The sequence below is a fragment of the Sarcophilus harrisii genome, chromosome 1 (assembly GCF_902635505.1).
Source record: "Sarcophilus harrisii chromosome 1, mSarHar1.11, whole genome shotgun sequence".
Lineage (NCBI taxonomy): Eukaryota > Metazoa > Chordata > Mammalia > Dasyuromorphia > Dasyuridae > Sarcophilus > Sarcophilus harrisii.
Window position 1 is genome coordinate 657,557,616 of NC_045426.1, and position 25,593 is coordinate 657,583,208.

Below are 25,593 nucleotides of genomic sequence, written 5' to 3' on the forward strand. Positions count from 1 at the left end.
TCCCACTGTTAATTGGGGTCCGAGGGGTGTTGGGGACCGTCATCCCTCCTCGCTTGACTCGCCCCCCCCCCCCCTAGGCAGGGCAACTCTGAGGCGGTGACCCCCCCTGGTGGCCTCAGTAGGCACGATGCAAGCGATGGGGCAGGAGCTGCCGGACCTTCAGATTCCGAGTGGGGGTCACCTTGGCAAGACTTATTTTACCGATGAGGAAACTAAGGGGACGTTTTTTGTGTTTGTGTGTGTGTTGGGGGGGTTGTCACGGTCAACGATGGTGCAAGTTGGAGACCAGAACCCTGGTACTCTTAACTCCGAGGCTGCTCTGGGCCACCCCTTATAACCCCTAACCCAGTTACCAGCCACGTCCAAATCGGATGAAAGTTCTTTGCAAACTTTAATGAGCTAGATGGATGCCGGACATTATCATTACCGACCAGCTCTTTCCTCCCGAGCACCCTGGAGAAGTGCCGGAGGACGTACGGATGTATGTATGTATGAATGTAGGAGTACGTAGTGCGTGCGTGCGTGTCTGCGTGTCTGCATGCATTCATGCATGTGCGTATTTCACGTTCCCTAAATGGAGCGCCCGCCCCTTTCAGCACTTCCGCCACTCTTGGGATGGCGGCGCGAGATCGCGCCCCTTGACGCTACATCCGGGTCCTTTAGTCTAGGGCCTCTGCTGTCGGAAGTGCCTTGGGCCAGCAACATGGCGGCGCACAAGGTGAAACAGGACATGCCCCCGCCAGGGGGCTACGGCCCCATCGATTACAAGCGGAACTTACCCCGTCGGGGAATATCGGGTTAGTGCTTCCTGGGGAAGGCGGGGCGCGGTCGGTTTCTTCCAGGTCTCCCGGGGACGGTCGCCCCGCTCTTTTAACCGCCCGAGGACTCCGGTCACGCCGGATTAGCCGGGTGGTCCCAGTCGCGGGGGAAGGGGGAGGGGGAGGGCGGCGGAAGGGTCGGGGCGCTGAGGTTGGGCAGCTTGGGGGGGCGCGAGTGTATGCCTGGAATTGTCCACACCCAAGCTCGCCCTCCCCTAAAGAGACGTCCAACAACCACCCCTGAGCCCCGTAACCCTCCCCCCGCCCGTTCTCCGACCTTGGAGCGCTGAATGGCGGGGTCGGGAGCAGGGGGCCCGTGGAACCCAGCGATGAATGAGTCCCAGGTTCTAAGATAGGGCTTTTGGCTGGGGCTGGAGCTTCACAGTTAGGAACTGGCAAAAACCCCTTTTTGCCTAGAGTCTTTCACAAAAGTGTTTTTACCAGAAATGAAAATGGGAAGGAGATTTCTGAGACTTTTAAACTGGAAAAAGTACTTAGAGGTCATTTGGTCCACCGACTGATGAAGTGAGGAAACTGACTTGGAGGGTGATTTACATATTCAAGGTCACATAACTGTTTTGTGTTTCGATCTTTTGCCTTCACATTTTTTTAGATTTTTTTGCACTGCCACTCAATAATGCCCAATTTAAGAGCTAATCCTGGGAATTATTACCCAGTCTCTGCATCCTGCGGTGCATCTCTTCTTTCACTGTATCTACCAGTCATCTGAGATGACTACATGTGGATCTTGCCGAGCTAGTTACCTACTATAGGAGGTTGGCAAAATAAGTAACAGGTGGTGCAGTGGTGGGGAAGTGAACCGGAAAAAAAAGACCTGGATTCAGACTTAACTGTAAACTCTGAGCCAAGGACCTAATCAATCAGGCTCAGTTTCCTCATCTGTTGTGAGAATCAAATGAGATAGTAAAGCACTAGAGAAATGCTATTGTTGTTCATGACAGTGGAAAAGACCGGTAATTCATAAGAGAAAATACATTAAATATAATAAGAACATTAGCTAGACATTGAGGAGCAAGCCCAGTGAAATTGAGATCTTAACCTAAGGAGGTAAATTTGACTTTGTTAGTTATCTCTATGCACATGTCACCCAGATCCACCAAACCCTCGTTTCTTTTTTGAGTGTATCTAGCTGGATGTCCTGTAGTTTTGTTTAAAATGATTTAACCCTAATTGTCTGTGTTCTCTACCTTGGAATCGTCATTGATTTTTCCTTGCTTTCCAATATCCACCGTTTGCCCAATTTTTATTTTATCTCCGTAGTATATGAACATTCTCCTTTTTTGTTGTTGAGTCATTTTCTTTCAAAGATACTGGGGTGGTAGTCTGCCGTTTCCTTTTGTAGTTCATTTTGTAGCTGAGGGTCTGAAGGACACAGATGGACACAGAGTTTAGTGACTTGGTCAGGGAAACAGTTTGAATTTAGGGAGATGAGTCTTTCTGATTCCCCTGATCAATGTTCCATCCGCTGTGCTGCCCAGCAGCTCTGTTTCTCTTTTTTTCCCACTTAGAGCCACCTTCCTAGTTTTCTGCCCTGCTCATCTCAATCTTTAGGCCCCTTGTCATTCTAAAGCAAACCCCTCTTATCTTTACCCCCTTCCCTCTTACTTGCTGCTGAATGGAGCTAGAGGAGTCATGGAACTGTGCTCATATTTGTTAGCTAACTTCAACTGAGTTCTCACTGAAGGAGGGCAGTCCTTTTTATTTCTTATTCATCGATATCCTCTCACAATCCTCATTAAAGATATAGCAAATCATCTCTGCTCAGGCCTTCCAAACCTTCTCTCAGATGACAACTTTACCTCTTTCTTTACTTGGAAAATTGAGGCCATTTGCTGGGAGTTCTCTTCTTCTTCCCCACTCCTTTTTAAAGCCCCCTGATATCATCCTCTCCTCTTCTTTCCTTTCTTCCAGTCTCTGATAATGAGGTGGTTACTCTTCCCAAGGCTTAATCTCTACCTGGGTGCCCTTGTTCCTATCCTTAGCCCTCCAGCTAATTGCCTTCTCATTTGTCAGCCTCCTCTCTATAGTCTTCAACCTAGTGTTTTTTTTTTGTTTGTTTGTTTTTTTACTGTTATCTTCAAACTACTTCCCTAATGCCTGTGCCCAGATCTCTTCATCCTTAGAAAATCTTCATTAGATTCTGTCACACCAATTAACTATAATCTTGTTTTTTCTTCACCTTTTAGTTCTTAAGCCATCCAAACCAGGTGCCTCTATTTCCTCTCCTCTCTCACTCATGACTTTTCATTCTAGTCCTCTTGATTCCAAACATCAATCTAAAGTTACCATTGATGTAATTACCAAATCTGGTGGTCTTTTCTTAGGCCACTTTGACTGGACAGTCAAATGTGTTTAATGTTTAAGAAAGGTAAGATAAGTTCTGATTATGAGAGAGGGAAGGGAAGGGAAATAGAGAAATAGAGATCGTGTTATGTTGTGTTAAGACAGGGTTGTATGTCCTGGTCAGACCTGAATTTGAGGAAAATCATTTTGGCAGCTGTGTGTAGGATGGATTGAGGTGCAGAGAGACCTAGGGAAGGAGACCAATAAAGAAGGAAGTTATTGCAATAATCTAGATGAAAAATGATGAAGGACTTGAATTTTGATGGGTAACTATGAGTAGAGAGAGGAGACTTATGTGAGAGATGTTATGGAGAAAGAAATGACAAGTTTGGCAGCTGATTGGCCAGGTAGAGTGAGTGCAGAGTCAAGGATGACATTTAAGTTTCAAGCTTGTATGATTGAAACAGTGATGGTACCTGCATAGTAATATGTAAGTTTAGGCAGAAGGTATGATTAGGCAAAAGGGAATGAGCTCTCTTTGTAGCTTAATTGATGCCTGTAGAATATCCACTTCAAAAAAGTCCATTAAGCAGTTTTATGATGTGAAACTGGAAGTGAGAAGTAGAGCTATTTCAAGTTATTTTGGTTTTGAAAGTGAAGACAGATAAAAAAATTCTTTTAAAAAAAATTTAAAAATTTTTTTAATATTTTCCCCCAGTTACATTGAAAACAAAACTTTTTTTTGGTATTTGTTTTTTTTTAATTTTTTAACTTCTCTCCCTTTACCCTACCCACAATTAAGAAACCACACATGAAGTTATATAAAACATTTCCATAAATGTAAAGTTGTAACAGAAAAATAGATCTCCGACCTTAATAAAAGAGATATGAAGTTCTTGAAGGTAAAGTATGTACCTGAAGATATTCATAGACAGAGCTAGAAAGGAAGACTTTAGAGCTCCATGTAACCTAAATACTTTTTGAAGATAATCAAAACAGGTACAGTTGTGTTTAGTAAAGTAGAGCTTTTAAAGTTTTTTCCACTCCTTTTCTCCTCCCCAAATTTTCACAGATATATATGTATGTAAAATAGGTGTGCAGATCAAATACTTAATGATAACAAGTCATCATTTTCTGACCCCTACATTTTGTAACTCGACCCTATGTTTCTTTTTTTTTTTTTTATTTAATAGCCTTTTATTTACAGGATATATACATGGGTAACTTTACAGGATTAACAATTGCCAAACCTCTTGTTCCAATTTTTCACCTCTTACCCCCCCCCACCCCCTCCCCTAGATGGCAGGATGACCAGTAGATGTTAAATATATTAAAATATAAATTAGATTCACAATAAGTATACCTGACCAAAACGTTATTTTGCTGTAGAAAAAGAATCAGACTCTGAAATATTGTACAATTAGCTTGTGAAGGAAATCAAAAATGCAGGTGTGCATAAATATAGGGATTGGGAATTCAATGTAATGGTTTTTAGTCATCTCCCAGAGTTCTTTTTCTGGGCATAGCTAGTTCAGTTCATTACTGCTCCATTAGAAATGATTTGGTTGATCTCGTTGCTGAGGATGGCCTGATCCATCAGAACTGTCGACCCTATGTTTCTTAAAGGGCCTGTGTGCACCAGACAGGTGCATGGTACAGTGAGGAAGGGCCAGACATTTAAGGTTGGACTAGTCTCATACTCTGTGGTTATTTCAATTGTAAAATATGGATAAATAGCCTGTTTCACAGGGTTTTTGTGAGGGTCAGATGAAAGACTCTTGTAACAAGTACTTAGTGTATTTTTTGGCACATAATAGATGCTATGTTAGTGTTTATTTCCCCAACTACAAGTGACATTTGTGGAGTTTAGGGGGAGAAGCAGTGCATTTGGGGTATACTGTACCCCCTAGAGACTTAGCACAGCACTTTCCTCATAATGGGCGCTTAACGTTGTGTTCAATTTTACTCTTAGAATACCTCGCCTCCCCCTTTCAAAACACAGCTCAAGGGCCACCTCCTGCCACAGGAGGACTTTTCCTGATATGCCCCCACTCCACCTCTGTTCCCTGAAATTACTCTGTATGCCTTGTTAGCTACTGTTAGCTACTTTGTATTTGCTTTTGTGGGTGGCTAGGGGGGCACCATAGTGCAGAGTGCTGTGGCCCTGGGCAGGTTACTTACCCTGTTTGCCTCAGTTTCCTCATCTGTCAAATGAGCTCTGGAAGGAAATGACAAACCGCTTCAGTTATCTGCCAAGAAAGTGACTGAAGAACAATAAGAACATGCTTAACTTGATGGAATACAAGCTCTTCAAAAACAAGGGACTTCTGGTTTTGTGTTTCTCCATATATTGCCAATTCCCTGTGCTTAGTTTTCATTAAGTCATTTCCAGTTATGTCTGATGCTTCTGCAGTACCAGATTTGGACTTGGGGAGATGTCTTCCCGAATCTAGGCGCCCAGTCCTCCATCCACTTTGCCACTTTGCTGCCCTGCACTTAGTTAGGTGCTTGACTCATAGCATAAATTTGGATTTGGAAGGAAATGTCCTGTTGAGAAAGAACAGGATACATTTTAAAAGGATTCAGGGTAGGAGTCACATATTTAAAAAGGCATTTTGGGGGAAATCCTTCAGGAGCCAGAGGAGAGGAGAAGTTTGGTAGAGAGCCTTTCCAGCAGGATCAGTAGAAGGAGAAACAGTGATACTGTCAGGGTAATGGACAACACACTTCTTAAATGGGAGGAAATAGAGAAGGATTTTAGCCTGTAAGATAGGATGGAATAGTTTCAAATATATGTCGAAGCTCTTTCTGCCAGAAGTAGGGCTGCTGATGAATTGCTAACTTCTCTTAATGATAAAATTTCATTCTTCAAAAGGTAGATAAAACAACAGGTAAGCTGCTTTTCTGGACTCAGTTCTGACCAATAAAGAGGAATTAGTTGCTGAAGTAGAAATATGGTGGAGGCTTTAATATAGGAAGTCACTTCTCCAAATAAGAATGTGTGTTAGAAACAGAAAAACTAGATATAGTCTGATTCATATCCTAAGTTTGGGATGAATAGGTTTTTAAAGATTTCACAGAAAAGATAGCTAGGATTCTGTGGCATAAACTTTACAAGTCAAGAGGAATGAAAATAAAGAAGTTAGGTCAGAAACAATACCTATGAGGAAGAAAAGAATGACTTTTTTGGGGAACTTTTTTTTTTTTTTTTTTTTTTTTGGTCTTAAAAAATGACCATTATGTCTTTTGATCTCCATAATATTGCTATTGATGTTTTTGCTATTATTTTCCTCACCATACTGAGGAAGAGACTGTGGAAAATGAACTGACATCTCCAAAGTTCTCCAAGGCAGCCAGGATGTATCAAAGCCCTGCCACATCTGCTGCTGTTTGACCTTGGAGTCTTTCTGGAGGTCAATTTTGAAAGATGTGTGTATAGATCCTTTCAGCAAAGCATTAGGCAGTCTCCCTCTGTGCTGTCATTGTGGACAAGATGAAGGTAGTATACAATGCAGACAGGATTAGAAGGGAAGCAGAAAACTAAGAAAAAGTTACATTTTTCTGATTTAAGGGTTCTGATAAAGGCCTCATTTATCAGAGGACTGACTCAAATTTATAAGAATACAAGCCATTCTCCAGCTGAGGATATGAACAGTTTTCAGATGAGGAAATTAAAACCATTTCTAATTATATGAAAAAATGTTCTAAATCACTGTTGATCAGAGAAATGCAAATTAAGACAACTCTGAAATACCACTACATACTTCTCAGATTGACTAAGATGACAAGAAAAGATAATGGTAAATGTTGGAGGGGATGTGGGAAAACTGGGACACTGATACATTATTGGTGGAGTTGTGATCTGATCCTATCGTTCTGGGGAGCAATTTGGAACTATGCCCAAAGGGCTATCAGACTTTGATTTAGCAGTGTCTTTACTGGGCCTGTATCCCAAAGAGATCATAAAAAGGGAGGAAAGGATCCATATATGCAAAAATGTTTGTATCAGCCCTTTTTGTAGTGAACAAGGATCTGGAAACTGAGTGGGATGCCCATCAACTGGGGAATGGCTGATAAAGTTATGGTATATGAATGTTATGGAATATTATTGTTCTATAAAAAAAGATCAGCAGGATATTTCAGAAGTGCCTGGAGAGACTTAGGTGAACTGATGCTAAGTGAAGTGAGTAGAACTAGGAAAACATTGTACACAACAACAAGATTATGTGATGATCAATTCTGATGGATGTGAGGTGATTTAGGCCAATTCCAACAGACTTGTGATGGAGAGAGCCATCTGCATCCAGAGAAAGAACTGAATGTGGATCACAATATCGTTTTTTTTTAATCTTTTTTTGTTGTTTGCTTTTTGTTTTCTTTCTCACTTTTTTCCTTTTTGAGTTGATTTTTCTTATGCAGTATGATGAGTGTGGAAAATACGAATAGAAGAATTGCACGTTTAACATATATTGGATTACTTGCTGTTTAGGGGAGGAGGTGGGGGGAAAAGGAGAAAAAATTTGGAATACAAGGTTTTGCATGGGTGAATATTGAAAACTATCTTTGCATATATTTTGAAAATAAAAAGTTTTTTTATTTTTTATTTTTTTAAAATTTCTTATTATTTATTTATTTATTAAATTTAATAGCCTTTTATTTACAGGTTATATGCATGGGTAACTTTACAGCATTAACAATTGCCAAACCTCTTGTTCCAATTTTTCACCTCTTACCTCCCACCCCCTCCCCCAGATGGCAGGATGACCGTAGATGTTAAATATATTAAAATATAAATTAGACACACAATAAGTATACATGACCAAACCGTTATTTTGCTGTACAAAAAGAATCAGACTCTGAAATATTGTACAATTAGCTTGTGAAGGAAATCAAAAATGCAGGAGGGCATAAATATAGGGATTGGGAATTCAATGTAATGGTTCTTAGTCATCTCCCAGAGTTCTTTCTCTGGGCGTAGCTGGTTCAGTTCATTACTGCTCCATTGGAAATGATTTGGTTGATCTCCTTGCTGAGGATGGCCTGATCCATCAGAACTGGTCATCATATAGTATTATTGTTGAAGTATATAATGATCTCCTGGTCCTGCTCATTTCACTCAGCATCAGTTCGTGTAAGTCTCTCCAGACCTTTCTGAAATCATCCTGTTGGTCATTTCTTACAGAACAATAATATTCCTTTTTTTTTTTTTTTTTAATAGCCTTTTATTTACAGGATATATGCATGGGTAACTTTACAGCATTAACAATTGCCAAACCTCTTGTTCCAATTTTTCACCTCTTACCTCCCACCCCCTCCCCCAGATGGCAGGATGACCGTAGATGTTAAATATATTAAAATATAAATTAGACACACAATAAGTATACATGACCAAACCGTTATTTTGCTGTACAAAAAGAATCAGACTCTGAAATATTGTACAATTAGCTTGTGAAGGAAATCAAAAATGCAGGAGGGCATAAATATAGGGATTGGGAATTCAATGTAATGGTTCTTAGTCATCTCCCAGAGTTCTTTCTCTGGGCGTAGCTGGTTCAGTTCATTACTGCTCCATTGGAAATGATTTGGTTGATCTCCTTGCTGAGGATGGCCAGGTCCATCAGAACTGGTCATCATATAGTATTGTTGTTGAAGTATATAATGATCTCCTGGTCCTGCTCATTTCACTCAGCATCAGTTCGTGTAAGTCTCTCCAGGCCTTTCTGAAATCATCCTGTTGGTCATTTCTTACAGAACAATAATATTCCATAATATTCATATACCACAATTTATTCAGCCATTCTCCAACTGATGGACATCCATTCAGTTTCCAGTTTCTAGCCACTACAAAAAGGGCTGCCACAAACATTCGTGCACATACAGGTCCCTTTCCCTTCTTTATAATCTCTTTGGGATATAATCCCAGTAGTAACACTGCTGGATCAAAGGGTATGCACAGTTTGATAACTTTTTGAGCATAGTTCCAAACTACTCTCCAAAATGGTTGGATTCGTTCACAACTCCACCAACAATGCATCAATGTCCCAGTTTTCCCGCATCCCCTCCAACAATCATCATTATTTTTTCCTGTCATCTTAGCCAATCTGACAGGTGTGTAGTGGTATCTTAGAGTTGTCTTAATTTGCATTTCTCTGATTAATAATGACTTGGAGCATCTTTTCATATGACTAGAAATAGTTTCAATTTCTTCATCTGAGAATTGTCTGTTCATATCCTTTGACCATTTTTCAATTGGAGAATGGCTTGATTTTTTATAAATTAGAGTTAATTCTCTATATATTTTGGAAATGAGGCCTTTATCAGAACCTTTGACTGTAAAAATATTTTCCCAGTTTATTGCTTCCCTTCTAATCTTGTCTGCATTAGTTTTGTTTGTACAAAAACTTTTCAGTTTGGTATAATCGAAATTTTCTATTTTGTGATCAGTAATGATCTCTAGTTCTGCTTTGGTCATAAAGTCCTTCCCCTTCCACAGGTCTGAGAGGTAAACTATCCTGTAGAACAATAATATTCCATAATATTCATATACCACAATTTATTCAGCCATTCTCCAACTGATGGACATTCACTTAGTTTCCAGTTTCTAGCCACTACAAAGAGGGCTGCCACAAACATTCGTGCACATACAGGTCCCTTTCCCTTCTTTATAATCTCTTTGGGATATAATCCCAGTAGTAACACTGCTGGATCAAAGGGTATGCACAGTTTGATAACTTAATAAAAAGTTATTTTAAAAAAGATGAAGTGGTGTTGGGTAGATGATACTCATCAAATAATTTACATGATTGAAAAATTCAGAGGAGGAAAACAAGGATATAGGATGCTTTAATACAGGTGTTAGGCGCAAAACTCTCAAGGATAGCTTGAATTCGAATTAAAATATAATTGAGAAATGTTTTTTAAAATAAGTAATACATATAACATATATAATGTTAATTTGGGATTTTTTAAAAATTCAATTTGTGACCTGCAGGGATCTATTTGAGTTTGACACCACTGAATTAGGATGATTATAAGAGTACACGATCAGGGAGTCAGGAGCACTAAGGCCAAAAACAAAGCCTTTTTAAGAAGATGGAATTATGGAAATAAAACTGACTTATCAGACTTATATAAGGAGAGTGATTTGCTTTTTAATGTAGGAGGTTTGTTTGGAGACGATTATAATGTAAAAATCAAAAGTTACCAGCCAAGCTTCTTTTTTAAAAAGAGAGAATTGGGAAGCAAGTAAAACAACAAGAGTAACCAAATAACGCCAACTTGCTTTTCTTTTTGATGAATTTACTAGATAGGTGAGAAGTGGACCTTATAAATGTAACCTATCTTTCAGCAAAGGTTTTTTTTGTTTTAAGTTTTTTTTTTTTTTAATTTAGTTTATTTAGTATTTTCTTTTCCCTGCATTATATGTTAAAAAAAAAAAATTAACATTTTAGTTTTTGGAACTTTTTAAGTTCCATATCTTCTGCCTCCTCCCTTTTCCCCCCTCTCAAGACAAGCAGTTAGATATAGGTTATATATGTGGAATCATGGAAAGCATTTCCATATTAGTCATGTTGTGAGAAAACACAGACCCAAAAAACCCCTCCAAATAAAAATAAAGTAAAAAAGTAAAGTATGTTTTAGTCTGAATTCAGACACATCAGTTCTTTCTTTGGGTATGTATAGCATTTTTATCTTAAGTCCTTCAGAAATGTCTTGATTATTGTATTGCTGAGAATAGCTAAGTCATTTAGGGTCAATCTTATGGTATTGCTGTTGTTTTATACACAATACATTTCACTTTGCAGCAGCTCATGAAAGTCTGTCCAAGTTTTTCTGAAAGCACCCTGCTCATCATTTCTTATAGCACAACAGTTTTCCATCATAAGCATATATACCACAGTTTATTCAGCCCTTCCCCAGTTGATGGGTGTCCCCTCAATTTCTAATTCTTTGAGCAAAGTTTTTGATAAGTGGCCTGTGCTCTTCTGAACAGGATCAAGAGATATGCTTAAGCACCTAATACAATTTGGTATCAGATCTGTTTGAATGACTGAAGCCAAAGTTATTAGTGTTATTAATGGTTGATATTAATTTAAAGGGATGTTGAGCTGTTTTGATTCATTTGTTCTTATCTTGTCCTTTCCCAAGAAGGTTTTGCTTCCCTTTCCCTATCCCCCAACCGATTTCCTCATCTGTTAAATAGGGACCAATTAGTCCACATACAGTTATTGTTGGGAGTAGTGAAGCATGTTGGTCCCCTGTCTTGGGGAGCCTGAAACTGAGGTTGTGGTTCCATTATTGAGGTGTCCTGAGTTGGGTGTCTGTGATAAGACAAGAGGCAATGAGGAATACCCTAGGAGGAAAGAGTTGCCGGGCCACTGAGTTGGCCCAGTTTAGGAAAACAGAGCTAATAAAAGATCCTATTCTGATCAGTATTGCCTTGACCCAGAAGTGAGAATCTGACTAAATAAGCAACCATTGACAAATTTGACTCATTTTATTGTGTTTGTCTCAGTTTCCAGGTTTGGTGCTGCTAGGCACTGGGCTTGCCAAGGCTAAAACAAAAACAACAAAACACTCTTGCCCCTAAAACCCCTAGAATTTGTTGGAGGAGACAATGTATATAAGTAAGTTTATGTGATATAATTTCAGGATAAATATTTGGTTGGAGGGCTCACTAGCTGCTAGTGAGAACTGGAAAAGCTTCATGTAGGTGTTCTTTGAGCAGAGTTTTGAAAGAAAGGGAAGATTCTAAGAGGTGGAAGGGAGGTGGGAGTACATTCCAGGGCTGGAAGATAACTGATGATAAATGTGATGATGATGATATAATAGCTAACATTATGGAGTGTCTTTTGTGTGCCCCAGATACTTTACAAATATTACCTCATTTGATCCTCACAACGACCCTCTGGGTCAGATACTGCCCCAGGTTATTACCCCCATTTTACAGTTGTGAAAACTGAGGCAGACAGGTTAAGTGATTTGCCCAGAAAGGTTACAGTGTATCTGAGGCCAGAGCTGAATTCAACTTTCTGACTTGATTCATTGATTTTTTTTTTTTGAGGGGGTGTCTCTCTACTTTGCCCACATATCTAGTTCAATGCAAAGGTGCAGAGACAATTTACTTCATGTAAGAGTAAGCTTAGTGCATCAACAAGACCTGGGTTCCTGTCTTGCCCCTGACAAATTCTAACAGTTTTCATATAAATAGAGCAAGTTAATCAGCTTTTTAAAAGAGTTTCAGACATCTTAAAATAGAGATGAAGTGCTGATTTGCTTCAGTGGAGGGAATTTTATGTGCTGGAAGTTTTCTACACGTAAGAACACTAGTCCAAAAAAAATTCACTATCCATATTGAGATTTATAAGGATCAAATGAGAGAGAAATATGTTGAAATCATTTTGTAACCTTAAAGTGTAAATTAACATTTTAAAATTAAGAAGTTGTCCCCCTCTAACATTTATTTTGTGATTTTCTAAGAGCCATTCTGTATTAAGGTCTTGTTTCTTTACTGATATGTATTTTATGTTCTAAGGTCCTTCTCTACTAATAGATCTTGTCCTCCTCTGACAGTATTTTGTATGTTCTAAGGACCCTTCTATACTAAGTTCTTGTTTCTCTCTGATATGTGTGTATTTTCTATTCTACGGCCCTTCTATACAAATAGATCATTATTTTATATGTTCTAAGGGCTCATGTGTCATGATACTGTGATTCTAAGACATCTTCTTCCTTTATGAGCCAAAGGCATGTCGACAGAAACATCTGCCTGCCTGCCTTGGGCTCTCATATGAAGACCAGTATCCATTCCATGCCTCTCCTTGCTCTCTTTTCCCTTCCAGGCTATAGCATGTTTGCCATCGGCATTGGGACGCTGCTGTTTGGCCACTGGGGTGTGATGAAGTGGAACCGACAGAGAAGGTATGGTCCCCATCTTCCTTTGCCTGCAGTGCTTATACAGCGTGCTTTGGAAGTTGTGTGATCAAAAATCCTTGAGTACATATGTCTGTGGAGGAATGGTATCTACTTTACATTGAATGCAGAGTTTGTTTTCTTTTAAGAGTCCGGAGGCTGACTTTTGGGAGTTAATTGGTCTGGAGGACCAAGACTTCTGAGGGAATTCCTAGTTGCTGTTGATTGAATAATGGATAATGTGGGGCCATATCATCATCCATCATTTAGAATTACCCATTGCCCATTATGAGTGATGCAAGATGGTTCCTTTAATAAGAGGGTCTGTTTTTAAATGGAAATGGCATATTCTGTGTCATGTTCCTTAGGTTGTTCATAAATAGATTATTACTTTGTCATAATGGGCTTAGATCTCTTGTCCCATTCCTGTGATGCTCTGCCTTCTTTGCTAGTCCAGTAGGCCCTGGTCTATAAAAACTAGGTTATTGAGAAATGCCATTTTGCCTGCTTTGCCAATAGTTCCTCCTGTTAACAGAGAAGCATGTACAGCTGGAATTTATCATTCGTTAATCCAGTAGTGAGGAACACATTGAAGTATGGCAGTTCCTCCCAATGGACCAAATGGCTGACTTGTGCCTTGAGGGTGAGACTGATCTGATCTTTATACTGATTTATGGGGAGTGACCACTGACTTGAGCTATATGGGGTCTGGAGAGAACAGGACTGGATAGTTAAACATTCTCTTTGAGGTCAGAACTAATAGAATTTTGCCGATGTCTTCCATGGCCCACCAATGTTCAAATGACACGCTGTTTGTTGCTCATTGGAGGTAATCGCAAACCTTCTGATAAGCTAATGTCCTGTGGGATAGTTAAAGATTGAGAACCAGATTCATCATTAATCTGCACATAGGAGCTGCGATGCCGTTCTGTGTTACACAGTAATTGTCAGAGGTATTATTACTGGTCCTGTGTATATGATCCCTGTAACTAAGGACAGCTGCTTCTCTTCAGTAACATTCCTCATGCCAGTCATAGGGTTTGCCTTTGAAAGATCAATGTGGCAAAATCTCAGATGGTTTTTAATCTGCCTGTAATGGGCGAATACATTATATTGGGTTTCTTCCCCCAAGAGATTTGTCCTTGTGACTGTTCATACTTTTTTTTTTAAACATCAAAAAATTGTGTTTATTGAGATAAGATAGCAGAAACCAATATGGGCACAATGAGCCTGAAATCAGGAAGATTCATCTGAGTTCAAATTATGTTTCAGACAAGTCACTTATATATTTGAGCAAGTCACTTAATGTATTCTTTCTCCCATACTCATTAACCTAAAATCAAGAAAGAATGTACACAAATATACAACCAAGGGTGGAGCAGGGAGATAAAAGGTAATTGCAATAGCATTGACTACTGGTCCAGTTGAAGTTATTCTGGATATGGTATTTCAGTATCATTCAAGTCAACTACCATGACAGCCAAGATCAGAGTTTTTACAGAATGTATTCTCTGTTTAGGCATCGCTGTGCCATTGCCTCTGATCAGGATAACCCTGCTCATTGTTAAAAAGGTCTGAAGTGGACCTTTTGCCATTACATTTGCTGGGTTTTCATAGACTCTTGAAATAGTAACTTCCCAATTTGGAACTCCAATTTGGATTCATATCTTTTAATCCAGTTCACTAATAGGCTTATAATTCATAGAAATCAAAGAAAGACAGAAATTATCCAGATGTACACAATGTTTATTATCAGCATTTTTGTTGTAACAAACTAAAACAGAGGGAGTTTCTCAATTGAAGATCAGCTGAACAAATTGTGATATGTGTAATGAAATATGATTGTTTTATAAGAGACTGTGAAAGGAATGAGAAAACCTGAGAAAACTTATATAGAGTAAATAAGTAGAACTAGAAAAAACAGTTTTACATTAGTTAGAGCATTGTAAAGGAATGCTTTACAATCATTGCAATGATTAGCCATATGATGAATCTCATACTAACTGACTCCTACCTTTTAAGATAGAATTATTAAAATCAGAATTAGAGAAAGACATTCATTTTCTGACAAGGCCAAAATGTGGATATGTTTTGTTTGATTGTACTATTTTTTTTTTAGAAAGGAGGGCATTTATTTTTTTATTTTTATTTTTTTTAAAGGGAAGATATAGGGAAGATTATTGTTTGCCGTGATTTATAGTCATCATCAGAAAAATATTGGTATTAAAAAATGTGTTTTTCTTTTTAATAAGAAGCTTGGGGTTATTGAAAGCATCATGAAATTTTACAAATAATTTAATGAGTTTTCTTTTTCCTATGTAATTCTTTATTTAGACTATTATCTGTCTGCTGTATATATCTAAGATTGCAGTGTTTAAGCTAATTGTCATTTGCAAAGAAAAGTAACTGGAGGGCATCTTACTAATTTTTTATTCATTCATTTATCTGTTTATTTAATATTTTTATCCCAGTTACATTTAAAACAATTTTTTTACATTTGTTTTTTAAAACTTTTGAATTCTAGATTCTTTTCCTTATCCTCACCTCCAGCCCCCATAATTAAGAAATCACATGTAAAGTTATGTAAAACATTTCCACAAAAGTCACGTTGTGAAAGAAAAGATAGATCTCTCATCCTAAAAAACCCTCCAAAATAAAGAAAAAAAAAACCTCTCAAGAAAAATAAAGTAAAATAAAGAGAGAGAGAAAGTATACTTCATCCTGTCTTCAGATACAAACAGTTCTTTCTCTGGGTATAGATAGGATTTTTCATCATAAGACCTTCAGAGTAGTTGTGATCATTGTACTGCTGAGAATAGCAAAATCATCCTAGAACATTGTCATTACTTTGAAATTGTACATTTCACTTTGCTTGAGTTCATTTTCCATAGAACAATGACATTACAATAACATTCTATCATAATCATATACCACAATTTAGTCAACCATTCCCCAGTTGATGGGCATTCCTCTCAATTTTCTATTTTTTGCCCCGAGAAGAGAACTGATATAAATATTTTTGTACATATACGTCCTTTTTCTTCCTCCTCTCCTCTTTTAAAATCTCTTTTGGTATTCATACCTAATAGTGGCATTGTTAGGTCAAAGGATATGCATTGAATTTATAGCCTTTTAGTCATAAGTCATATCTTTTGATCACTCATCAATTGGGTCATGGCTTTTATTATTATTATTATTATTTTAATAAATTTGACTCAGTTTCTGTGTTTGAGAAATGAGACCTTATCAGAGAAACTAGATTTAAAATTTTTTTTTACAATTACTATTGTTAACTGTATTTCCCCCCATTTTTCTTTCTTCTTTCACCCTGTCCCAGAGTTTTGTTACTGACCACCCCCTTTTCCCCCCAATATGCCCTTTCTTTTATCACCTTCCCTCTTTCATTAATCCCATTCCCTTCTAACTTTCCTGCAGGGTAAGATAGATTTCTTTTCTTTCTTTTTTTGCAAGGTAATTGGAGTTATGACTTGCCCAGGGTCATACAGCTAGAAAAAGTGTCTGAGGCTGGATTTGAACTCAGGTCCGTCTGATTTCAGGGCCTCTTTTCCACTGTGCCATCTGGCTGTCCCTAAAGTAGATTTCTATACCCATATTGAATATGTATATTATTTACTCTTTCAGTCACTTCTGACAAGTGGAAAGTTCCCTTTCTTACCTTCTTCTCTCTCTCCTCCCCTCCACTGTAAAAGCTTTTTCATGCTTTTTATATTAGATAATTTACACCATTCCACCTCTCCTTTTCCCTTTCTTCTGGTACATTCCTCTCTCACCTTTTAATTTCATTTTTTCTTAGATATTATCCCTTCATATTCAATGCATATCTGGTCCTCTTTCTAGATATACTTCTGTCATAATAATGAGAAAGTTCAAATGAGTTATAAGTGTCTTTCCACGTAGGAATATACACAGATAAACCTCATTAAGTCTCTTTTGATATCACTTTCCTGTTTACCTCCTTAGGCTTCTCCCAAATCCTGTATTTGAAAACCAAAATTTCCATTCAGCTCTGGTCTTTTAATTATGAATGCTTGGAAATTCTCTATTTCATTGAATTTCTACCTTTTCCCCTGAAGGATTATGCTCACTTTTGCTGGGTAGGTGGTTCTTGATTGTGATTCTAGCTCTATTGCTCTTTAAAATAATCATATTCCAGGCCCTTTAGTCCTTTACTATAGAAGCTGCTAAATTTTGTGTTATCCTGACAATATCCTCTTCTTGACCTGGGAGTTCCAGAATTCGACTGTTGATATTCCTGGGAGAATTACTTTGTAATTTCTTTCAGGAGGTGATCTTTCAATTTCTTTTTTGTCCTCTGGTTGTAGAATATTAGGACAGTTTTCTTTGATAAATTCTTCCCCCCCAGTCTATAATTTTTAAAATTTATTTTTATAATAATTGCTTTTTATTTTTCAAAAAACGCAAAAATAAGTTTTCAGTATTCACCCTTACAAAATCTTCTGTTCCATATTTTTGTCCTTCCCTTCTCTCTCCTTGTCTAGACAGCAAGTGATCCAATATAGGTTAAACATGTGCAGTTCTTCTAAACATATTTCCACATTTTCTTTGATAATTTCTTGAAAGGATGATTTCCAGGCTCTTTTTTTGATCATAACTTTCAGATAGACCAATAATTTGAAAATTATTTCTCCTGTATGTATTTTCCAGGTTACTTGTTTTTCCAGTGAGATATTTAACATTATTTTCTATTTTTTCATTTTTTTTGGTTTTGCTTTATTGTATCTTGATTTCTCCTAAAGTCATTAGCTTCCATTTGCTTAATTCTAATTTTAAATGAATTATTTTTCTTGGTGAGCTTTTGTATCTCCTTTCCCATTTGGTCAATTTTGCTTTTTAAGGCATTCTTCTCCTCATTATTTTTCCATTTTTTATTTTATATTTTTATATTTCCATTTGCACTACTCTCAATTCTTTTCCTAATTTCCCCCTGTATCTCTTATTGCTTTTCAGAATCCCTTTTGAATGAGATCAAGTCTTATTTTTCTTGGAGGCTTTGGATGTAGGAGCTTTCACTTTTCTTCTCCTGAGTGTGTGTTTTGATCTTCCTTGTTACTATAGTAACTTTCTATGGTCAGAAACTTTCTCTGTTGCCTGCTCATTTTCCTATTCTATTACTTGGCTTTTAACTCTTTGTTAAGATAGGATTTTGTTTCCAGGGTGGAGGCTACACTGTCCCCAGCTCTAATGCATTTTGGTGGAGCTGATTTCTTTTCTGGAAAGCCATTTGAAATATTATGTGAACAAAGTGTCTAAAATATCCATGTTCTTTAACACAGAGATTTCACTGCTAGATATTTCCTAAGAAGGTCGTTAACAAAAAAAAAGGCTCCATAAATACCAAAATATTTATATAGCAGCACTTTCAATGGTAGCAAAAAACTGGAAACAAGGGAGAGGTGCCCCTTGATTGGGGAATGGCTAAACAAAATTGTGGTATGTTAATGTAATGAACTATTAAGAAATATGGATATGATGAATATGGAGGGGCATAGATAAATTTATGCAAAATGAAATTAGCAGTCAAGAAAACAGTGTACACAGTGGAGTCAAATAAGGTCAGTAGTACTACCACAAAATAATTGGAACTAAATATTGTAAAGTAGAAAGAACTAAGTTTGGTTTTAAAGAAGATACATGAAAAGTTACTTCTCTTGCATCATTTATAGAATATTTCCATGTATATGGAATCTGCAAACCAGGGCAGAATTTTTTGATACATTAGTTTTATTGAATTTGTTTTTCCTCCTCTTTAGTTTAAGAAGTGAAGGGGACAGAGAACAGTGAAAACGTAGGGAGTGTAATGACAAAAAATAAATACAATTCATTTTTGAATTTTACTATATTTGCTATAAATATTTTTCCTCCGTTTTGAGTCTCCTTGAGTTATATGCCTAATAGTGATATCACTGTGCCAAAAGTGCTTTGCAATTATTATCTCTCATTGGTGCTATTATTATTCTCATTTTACAAATGTGGACACTGAGGCAAGCAGAAGTGAAATGATTTGTCCTGGATCACACAACTAGTAAAGTGTCTGAGGTCAAATGTGAACATAGTCCTTCTTTGTCCAGGTCTGGTGCTCTATCCACTCTGCCACCTATTTTGTATGTATGGGTCCTTTTCCTATTTCTTTGATTTTTTTTGTCAAATAGACCTAGTATTGGTATTGCTGGGTCAAGGGTATATGCAATTAAATAGCTTTTTGGGCATTGTTCGAAATTTCTTTTTGGAATGTCTGATCTAAATGAACACCTCCGTCAACAATTTTTTCCCACCGCGCCTCCAGTATTTTACTTCCCTTCCTTTTCCTTCCTTTCTCTTTACTTCCCTTTCCCCTTCCTTTTTCCTTTTCCCCTATTCTCCCCCCTCCCTTTTTTGGGGGGGTAACTTTACAAATCCCAGAGGTGAGTTGAATTTCTTTAATTTCTTTAAAAGGACATTTTCATATGGCTATTGATAGATAACTTGGAATTCTTCCTCTGAAAAACTCACCTGTTTATATCATTTGAGTGTTTATTGCTGATGTACAGACTAAGCCTGTCTCTGAATCTTGGTGTCTGTCCTGCTTATTTAACTGATGGGATGCGCTGGGCCTGGAACCATCTCCATGACAGGACCATGGGTGCTGTGCATGGAGTGTGCTCTCCAGGATAACGTGAGCATTTAGAATTGTTGAGCCTCAGCACTCAAAGAATTCACATTTAGAGAGATCAGTGAAAATGGGAAATGGGGAGAGGAGGAGAGAGCTCACTTGTCTCTGGGGATCTGCAAAGTTGGAAGGGATGTCATCGATCATCTGTTTTGACTTCATCATTATACAGTCTCTTGGAATTAGTCCTCCTTCCCTCCTCCCCCAGATTTGCTGTAATGGGCTTCCAGAGCCTTTCCTGGTTAGGAGGGCTAAGTGACATCACTTCCTCCTCAGTGGCTTTGGAGAATTATTGGGTAATGGGGGATGTGGCTGGGTGGGGTGTCTGCTCCAGCCTAGCTTTGGCTCTCAGGATTTAGGCCTTCCCTGAGCCTATGTGGCAGCCCTTAGCCCCTAACTGTCTGTGTTTGCTCCAGACGTTGGCTGATTGAAGACCTGGAAGCCCGGATTGCATTGATGCCGCTGTTGCAGGCAGAGGAGGATCGAAGGTAGGAATCCCTTGGAGCTGGGGTTAGAAGGTGCCCCCGGGACTGGGAGGCTAGTGAAGGGGGTCTCTCCACGAGTGTGGGAGGATTCTGACCCAAGACCCAATGTGTGGTGGCTATTATAAGGAGTGGGCTTGACATTGGGCCTTATCTGTTGTTACTCTCTTGGAATGAATCTGTGCCCACTATCTGTCAGTTATTTTGCCTTTGATTCCATTTGTCCAACCAGTTCTGAGATTTTTATTTCAGTTAGCATGAGACTCCCAGATTTAATGGTTTTGTTTTCTCTCTTTTGTGTGGATGTAGCCACAGAAAGGGAACGGGGCTGGGAAATACAAAAGTAAATTCTTTCTGAACTTCTGGACTTCCAGAGAACAGGGATTTAGATTCCACTTGCCTACCTCAGGAAACAAAATTTTCCCACAGAGAACAGGTAGCAAGACAAGCTTTAGACACTCTTTTCTCTACCAATTCCTCCTCTCTTTCCCACACAGATCATTTTAAGGGATCAGCAATACGGTGTTAGTGTGGGGCTTCTAACTGTTTTATGTTTATCTGAAGGAAGCTGCGTATGTTGAGACAGAACCTGGAGGAGGAGGCTATAATCATGAAAGATGTTCCTGGCTGGAAGGTTGGTGGCTCCTTTAATAGGGGGAGGGAGGATCTAGAAGCGGGATCCTAATTGAACATTGTGATCTTGTACAAATGCTTTATTCTTTGTGGACTCCAAGTGTCTTTTTACAGAACAGTGGGATCAAAAAATATCTCTAAACTCCCTCCCAGGTCTGACATTCTGGGTGCTAAAGGCCCTTCCATCTTGTCATTCTGTTCTGTTAATATTATTTTACAGAAGAGGAAACTCAGAAAGGAGTGGCCCAGGATCACACTGCAGTTTTTGTGGAGGTGTTAGGACTGGGTCTTAGGATTCCCAACCCGATTTGCTCTTTTTCCTTAACAGCTGTAAGAGAGAAGGGCAAAGGAGTTAGGAGCTGAGAGCTGGGGAGGAGGCCGAGGGTCATAGATTTAGTAGTTGGTGTCTCCTGGGGCCACAAGCTGCTAATATTCCCCTGAGTTTGGTGGGCACAGACTCACATGTGAGCAGCCCTTGCTGGGGGGCCAGTCTTCCTCCATGGAGGTGTGGGACTCACAATAATGGCTCTTTCTCTTCAGGTGGGTGAGTCTGTGTTCCATACCACCCGATGGGTGCCTCCAACCTTGGGTGAGCTGTACAGTCTACGAACCAATGAGGAGAGAGTCCACGCTAACTATGGCTTCACATGGTACATGTAAAGATGTGCCAGGGCCTATTCATCCCCTGGAGAGATTAAAAGTTTCCTTAGAAATCGGTGTGTATGTGTCTGTGTCTGTGTGTGTTGGGGACAGGGAGGGTCATCTGTCCATCTAAGGGTCTATACTTGCTTTGTTCTTGTGGTAGGAACATGAGCCTCCCATTTCCCCAGGGACCATATTTTCTCAGTCCTGGAGTCATCATTAATATTTCTCCAGACGAAACACTGGTCATGCTGACGAATAAAAAACAAACAAACTGGGCTTCCCTCGTTTAAAGGCAGCGAAAGAGAAGTCTCCCCCCACTTTTATTTATCCCTCTCCGCTTAGTCTTGGTCTTCCCATTGTAGTAGCTTCAAGGGAACCTCTTTCAGCATGTGTAAGGTTTGTCTGAAGCACCTCTGGCAAGCTAGCTGATAATCCCTAGTCCCTCAGCCCTGTCATAGATCTAACTCTACGGGGCTGGAATCTTTAGCCACGGCACATGAGTTCACTAGCTGCAGAGTGACCTTATTCCCAGTCATATGCGCATCCTTTTCCTGTATGAATTTTTGGTCATAACCACAAATGGATTTTCCCATTACTGCCACCCTTACCTCTGTTCCCCAAACATTGACCCAATTTGACCTAAATCCCTCACCCTTCCTCCCCAATATTTCTAATGCTCCTAGTACCTGCCTTTGGAGAATATGGAGGATGGATAACTTAGTTTCCCCATCTCACTGCTGGGGCAGAGATTGTGGGACTTTGGCATCCTGCTAGTGGGATCTCTTACCTCCTACACTAGGGGTGGTCCTGACCCTGACACTCTTTGGGTAGGTGATCTCCCTTCACTCACCTTTGTGTAAGGTGACCACCACTTCTTCTGTCTGGTTGGGGGGGAAGAATTAAGAGTTTCTTCTGCCCTTCTGGGTTTTTCAGATCCAGAAGCCTTAGTACTGTGGGAGGCAGCTGCAGGTGGAAGGCATTTCTGTTATGTCACTTGGGCAGAGGAGAAGGGGGCTGGGCCCTAAGCCTGCTTGTGTCATTTGGAGGATCCCATCTTGTATGCAGGCCTTCTGGGTCGTAAAGACCAGAACCAGTCTGACGGGCATTTAGAAATGACCTTGGCCCAGCCCTGCATTCCCAGCAGAATGGACAGGTTCAGAGAAGGGAGGTGGCTTTGCCAAAGGCAAACCGGTATGTTAGGGCAGAGCTGGCAGCTGCTCTCAGGCCTGTGGATGCTAAGATGAGAGTCTTGGGGTTCAATCCTGCTTTTTTCCTGCTGTCACATCCCCATGCCTCCTGATCGGTAGAAGGCTTAGAGGAAGCCAGGACCCAACAAAGCTCTTCTTAGAAAGCAAACACAAGTACCAGGGTTGGGGGGGGTAGCTGGGGCTCTGGCGGAAGTCTAAGATAATGTCTTCTTCTTTCCTAGGAAAGCACAACTTTTCCTCAAACCATGAGAGGTCTCTTCACCATTAGAGAAGGGGGTGCCTGGGAAGTGAGGCTGGGTGCAGGGTGCCCGCTACGGAGGAAAACCTGCTGCATGTTGTAGTTGGACCAGGGGTTGCCCAAGAGTGGGCCTAACATTGACTAAGAAGGAACTAGAGTCTGAAGCAGGAATGAGAGGAACCTTGGGAAGAATATTTGCACACACCTTTTTGACTGGGGAGAACTGATTTCATAGAGGTCAGAGAAAAGAGAGGTAGGAGAGTGGGAAGCTCCTGACAAAGATGTTGGAAAGAAATGTCTTCAGTGAGGATGTTTTAAAGATGGAAACTGTTTAGACATTGATGTGGCTATATAGGAAATTAACTCAGTACAGTTTTAAAAGACTATGAAGAAAACAAGTAAGGGTAGGTAAATGAGGATGAACTAAAATAAATGTTTTAAGTGTCTTGTCATATACTGTGCAATAAACTTATAAGATACAAAGACAAAAATCAAAAATAGTTCCTGTCCTCAGCTTACAGAAAAGTGAAAGATGATTTTCAGTCAGTCAGCAAATCTTTGTTGAGCACTTACCATCTGCTGCTTTCAGTTCTTGGCACATAGTAAGTGACCAATAAAATAAAATTAGTAAAACAATTAAAGCATTAATTACAGTTCAGTAATTAAAAATTAATGAAACAAGTTCTTGTTGACTGATGGAACATTAAGTCCTGGTAATACAATGAAAAGCAAAAATAGGCTGTCCTCGAGGAGCTAACATTCTAATGGAGACATGGAAACAGGTTCATAATGATGATGATAGTTATATAGTAGCTAACATTTATATAGTTCTACACTGATGCCAGGCTTTCTTTATGATCATTACCTCATTTGATCCTCACAACTCTAGGAGGAAGGTGCTATTATCCCCTATTTCACAGTTAGAGAAAATGTAGTTAGAGAAGATGGATGGTGATCTCAGAAGGAAGGGGATTAGCAGCTGAAGGCTCTGGGATGTAGAAGAGGCCGAATTGCAAAGGTCTTTAGTCAAAGTCAGTTTTGTATTTGATCCTGGATGTTGTGGGGAGTCACCAGGGTTTATTGAGTAGGAAAAATGATATGGTTAAGGGCAGTGCTTCAGGAAAATCATTTTGGCAGCTGAGGAAGCTAGGCCAATTGAGTGGCAGTTAATAATAAACAGTCTTTTGAGCACTCAGGCCACCAGCTTGTGAGAATATCAAAGTCAAAGAAGAAAAAAGGGACATGTTATAGAAGTGAGCACTGACAGCTTTACCAAGTGTCCTCTATTCATTCAACTCCAAACTCAGCCAGCATTCTACCTTGAGCTCTTGGATAATCTCTTATCATATCACCCGATGCTGTCCCTACAAATGGAGAAAGTCAGACAAGTGTTCATGACAGCTTTAGGTAAAGCTGGATACTGAGTGGTCCTTGGGTTCCCAACAGCCACCATACCCCAACAACAAACAGGAACCACTTCATTAGCTGATCTTACCTTCCATTTGGGAGTGGAAGCCTATACAAAGAGTCCTCAGGGTGTGTAGAAAGAGAATCTTTTGGAGTTTGGGGGGTGGAGAGGAATGGCCTGATGAAGATTCACATGCAGTGACATTGTCACTGGGCTGCAGATGACATTCTTACAGAACTAAGTCTCAGAATTTGCTGGTTCTGACACTGAATGCTAAACTTCCTTAGCTTTAGAAAGCTCAAAGAAGAAAAACAGGATCAGTGCTTAATTGAGTCAGGCAATAATAGATATTGTGGGAAACAGACAGAACTATTGTTTCCTTGGCCGCTGAGAATGATCCCTGGATTGAGAAGGTTTAGGACAAAAGGGAATAGCAGAGTTGAAAATTGAAATGAGTAAGGATATAGTTAGAGGGCAGTTAGCTGCCTTCACTGATTTTAAATCATCAGGCTTACATGAGCTTGCCCCTAAGTACTGAAGCAACTGGTGGATGTGATTGCTAAGCAGCTATATCTTGTGAGATTTGAAAAATCATGGCAAACAGAAGGAAGGTACTGCAGGCTGAAAATGGGCAAATGTCCTAGTTTTCTAAAAGGAAAAAAAAAGGAAGAAGGTGGAGCCTGCAAATTATAGGCCAGTGGATTTAACTTCAGTTCTTGGCAATGTCCAAAACACGTAAAAGGGATGGTTTGCAAGCATTTAGAAAGGAAGCAGTTATTGGTGAATGCTAGCATGGCTTTGTCAAGAAAAGGGTCATGCCAGAATAGGTTCGCTTCCTTTTCTGACAAGATTATCAACTTGGAACATCAGGGAATGTGGGCTGCCAAGAATCTTTAGATTTTGGGGTTTGTGTGTGTTCATCTTGAAAGTTTTATTGATGTGTTTTGTTTTATCTTTTCAAACATTTCCAGGTTGCCTCCACTCTGTAAAAGGTCTCTTGTAACCAAGTGAGATAATTAAACCAAACTAACAATAAAGTGACCTCATTTGAAAATGAATACAATATTCCATATCCGTAACCCCATCCTCCTATTTTTAAAAATTAACAAATTTATCCTCTCCCTCTCATTACTAACTCCATTAAAAAAGAGAGAGAAAAGGAAAAAGTCCCCCAACAAATTCCTTATAATAAATATATACATGGGCAAGCAAAACTAATGGCCCTCATTGGCTGCATATAAAAATATATGTCAAATT

General features: G+C 39.2%; 1 protein-coding gene across 1 annotated transcript; it reads left to right on the top strand.

Annotated features, from left to right (window-relative positions):
* The first annotated feature begins 625 nt into the window (after positions 1-625).
* Positions 626-21,554, top strand: NDUFA13 (NADH:ubiquinone oxidoreductase subunit A13). The gene is made up of 5 exons (XM_003760739.4): positions 626-797; positions 12,965-13,043; positions 20,139-20,210; positions 20,769-20,838; positions 21,378-21,554. Exons 1-5 carry the CDS (start codon positions 704-706, stop codon positions 21,495-21,497), a joined length of 435 nt encoding a protein of 144 aa, XP_003760787.1. The 5' UTR covers positions 626-703; the 3' UTR covers positions 21,498-21,554.
* The last annotated feature ends 4,039 nt before the right edge of the window (positions 21,555-25,593 follow it).

Coding starts and splice junctions, on each gene's coding strand:
- NDUFA13 (XM_003760739.4), top strand. CDS start 704: ATGGCGGCGCACAAGGTGAAACAGGACATGCCCCCGCCAGGGGGCTAC. Junction 798..12,964: donor ACCCCGTCGGGGAATATCGG/GTTAGTGCTTCC, acceptor TTTCCCTTCCAG/GCTATAGCATGTTTGCCATC. Junction 20,211..20,768: donor CAGGCAGAGGAGGATCGAAG/GTAGGAATCCCT, acceptor GTTTATCTGAAG/GAAGCTGCGTATGTTGAGAC.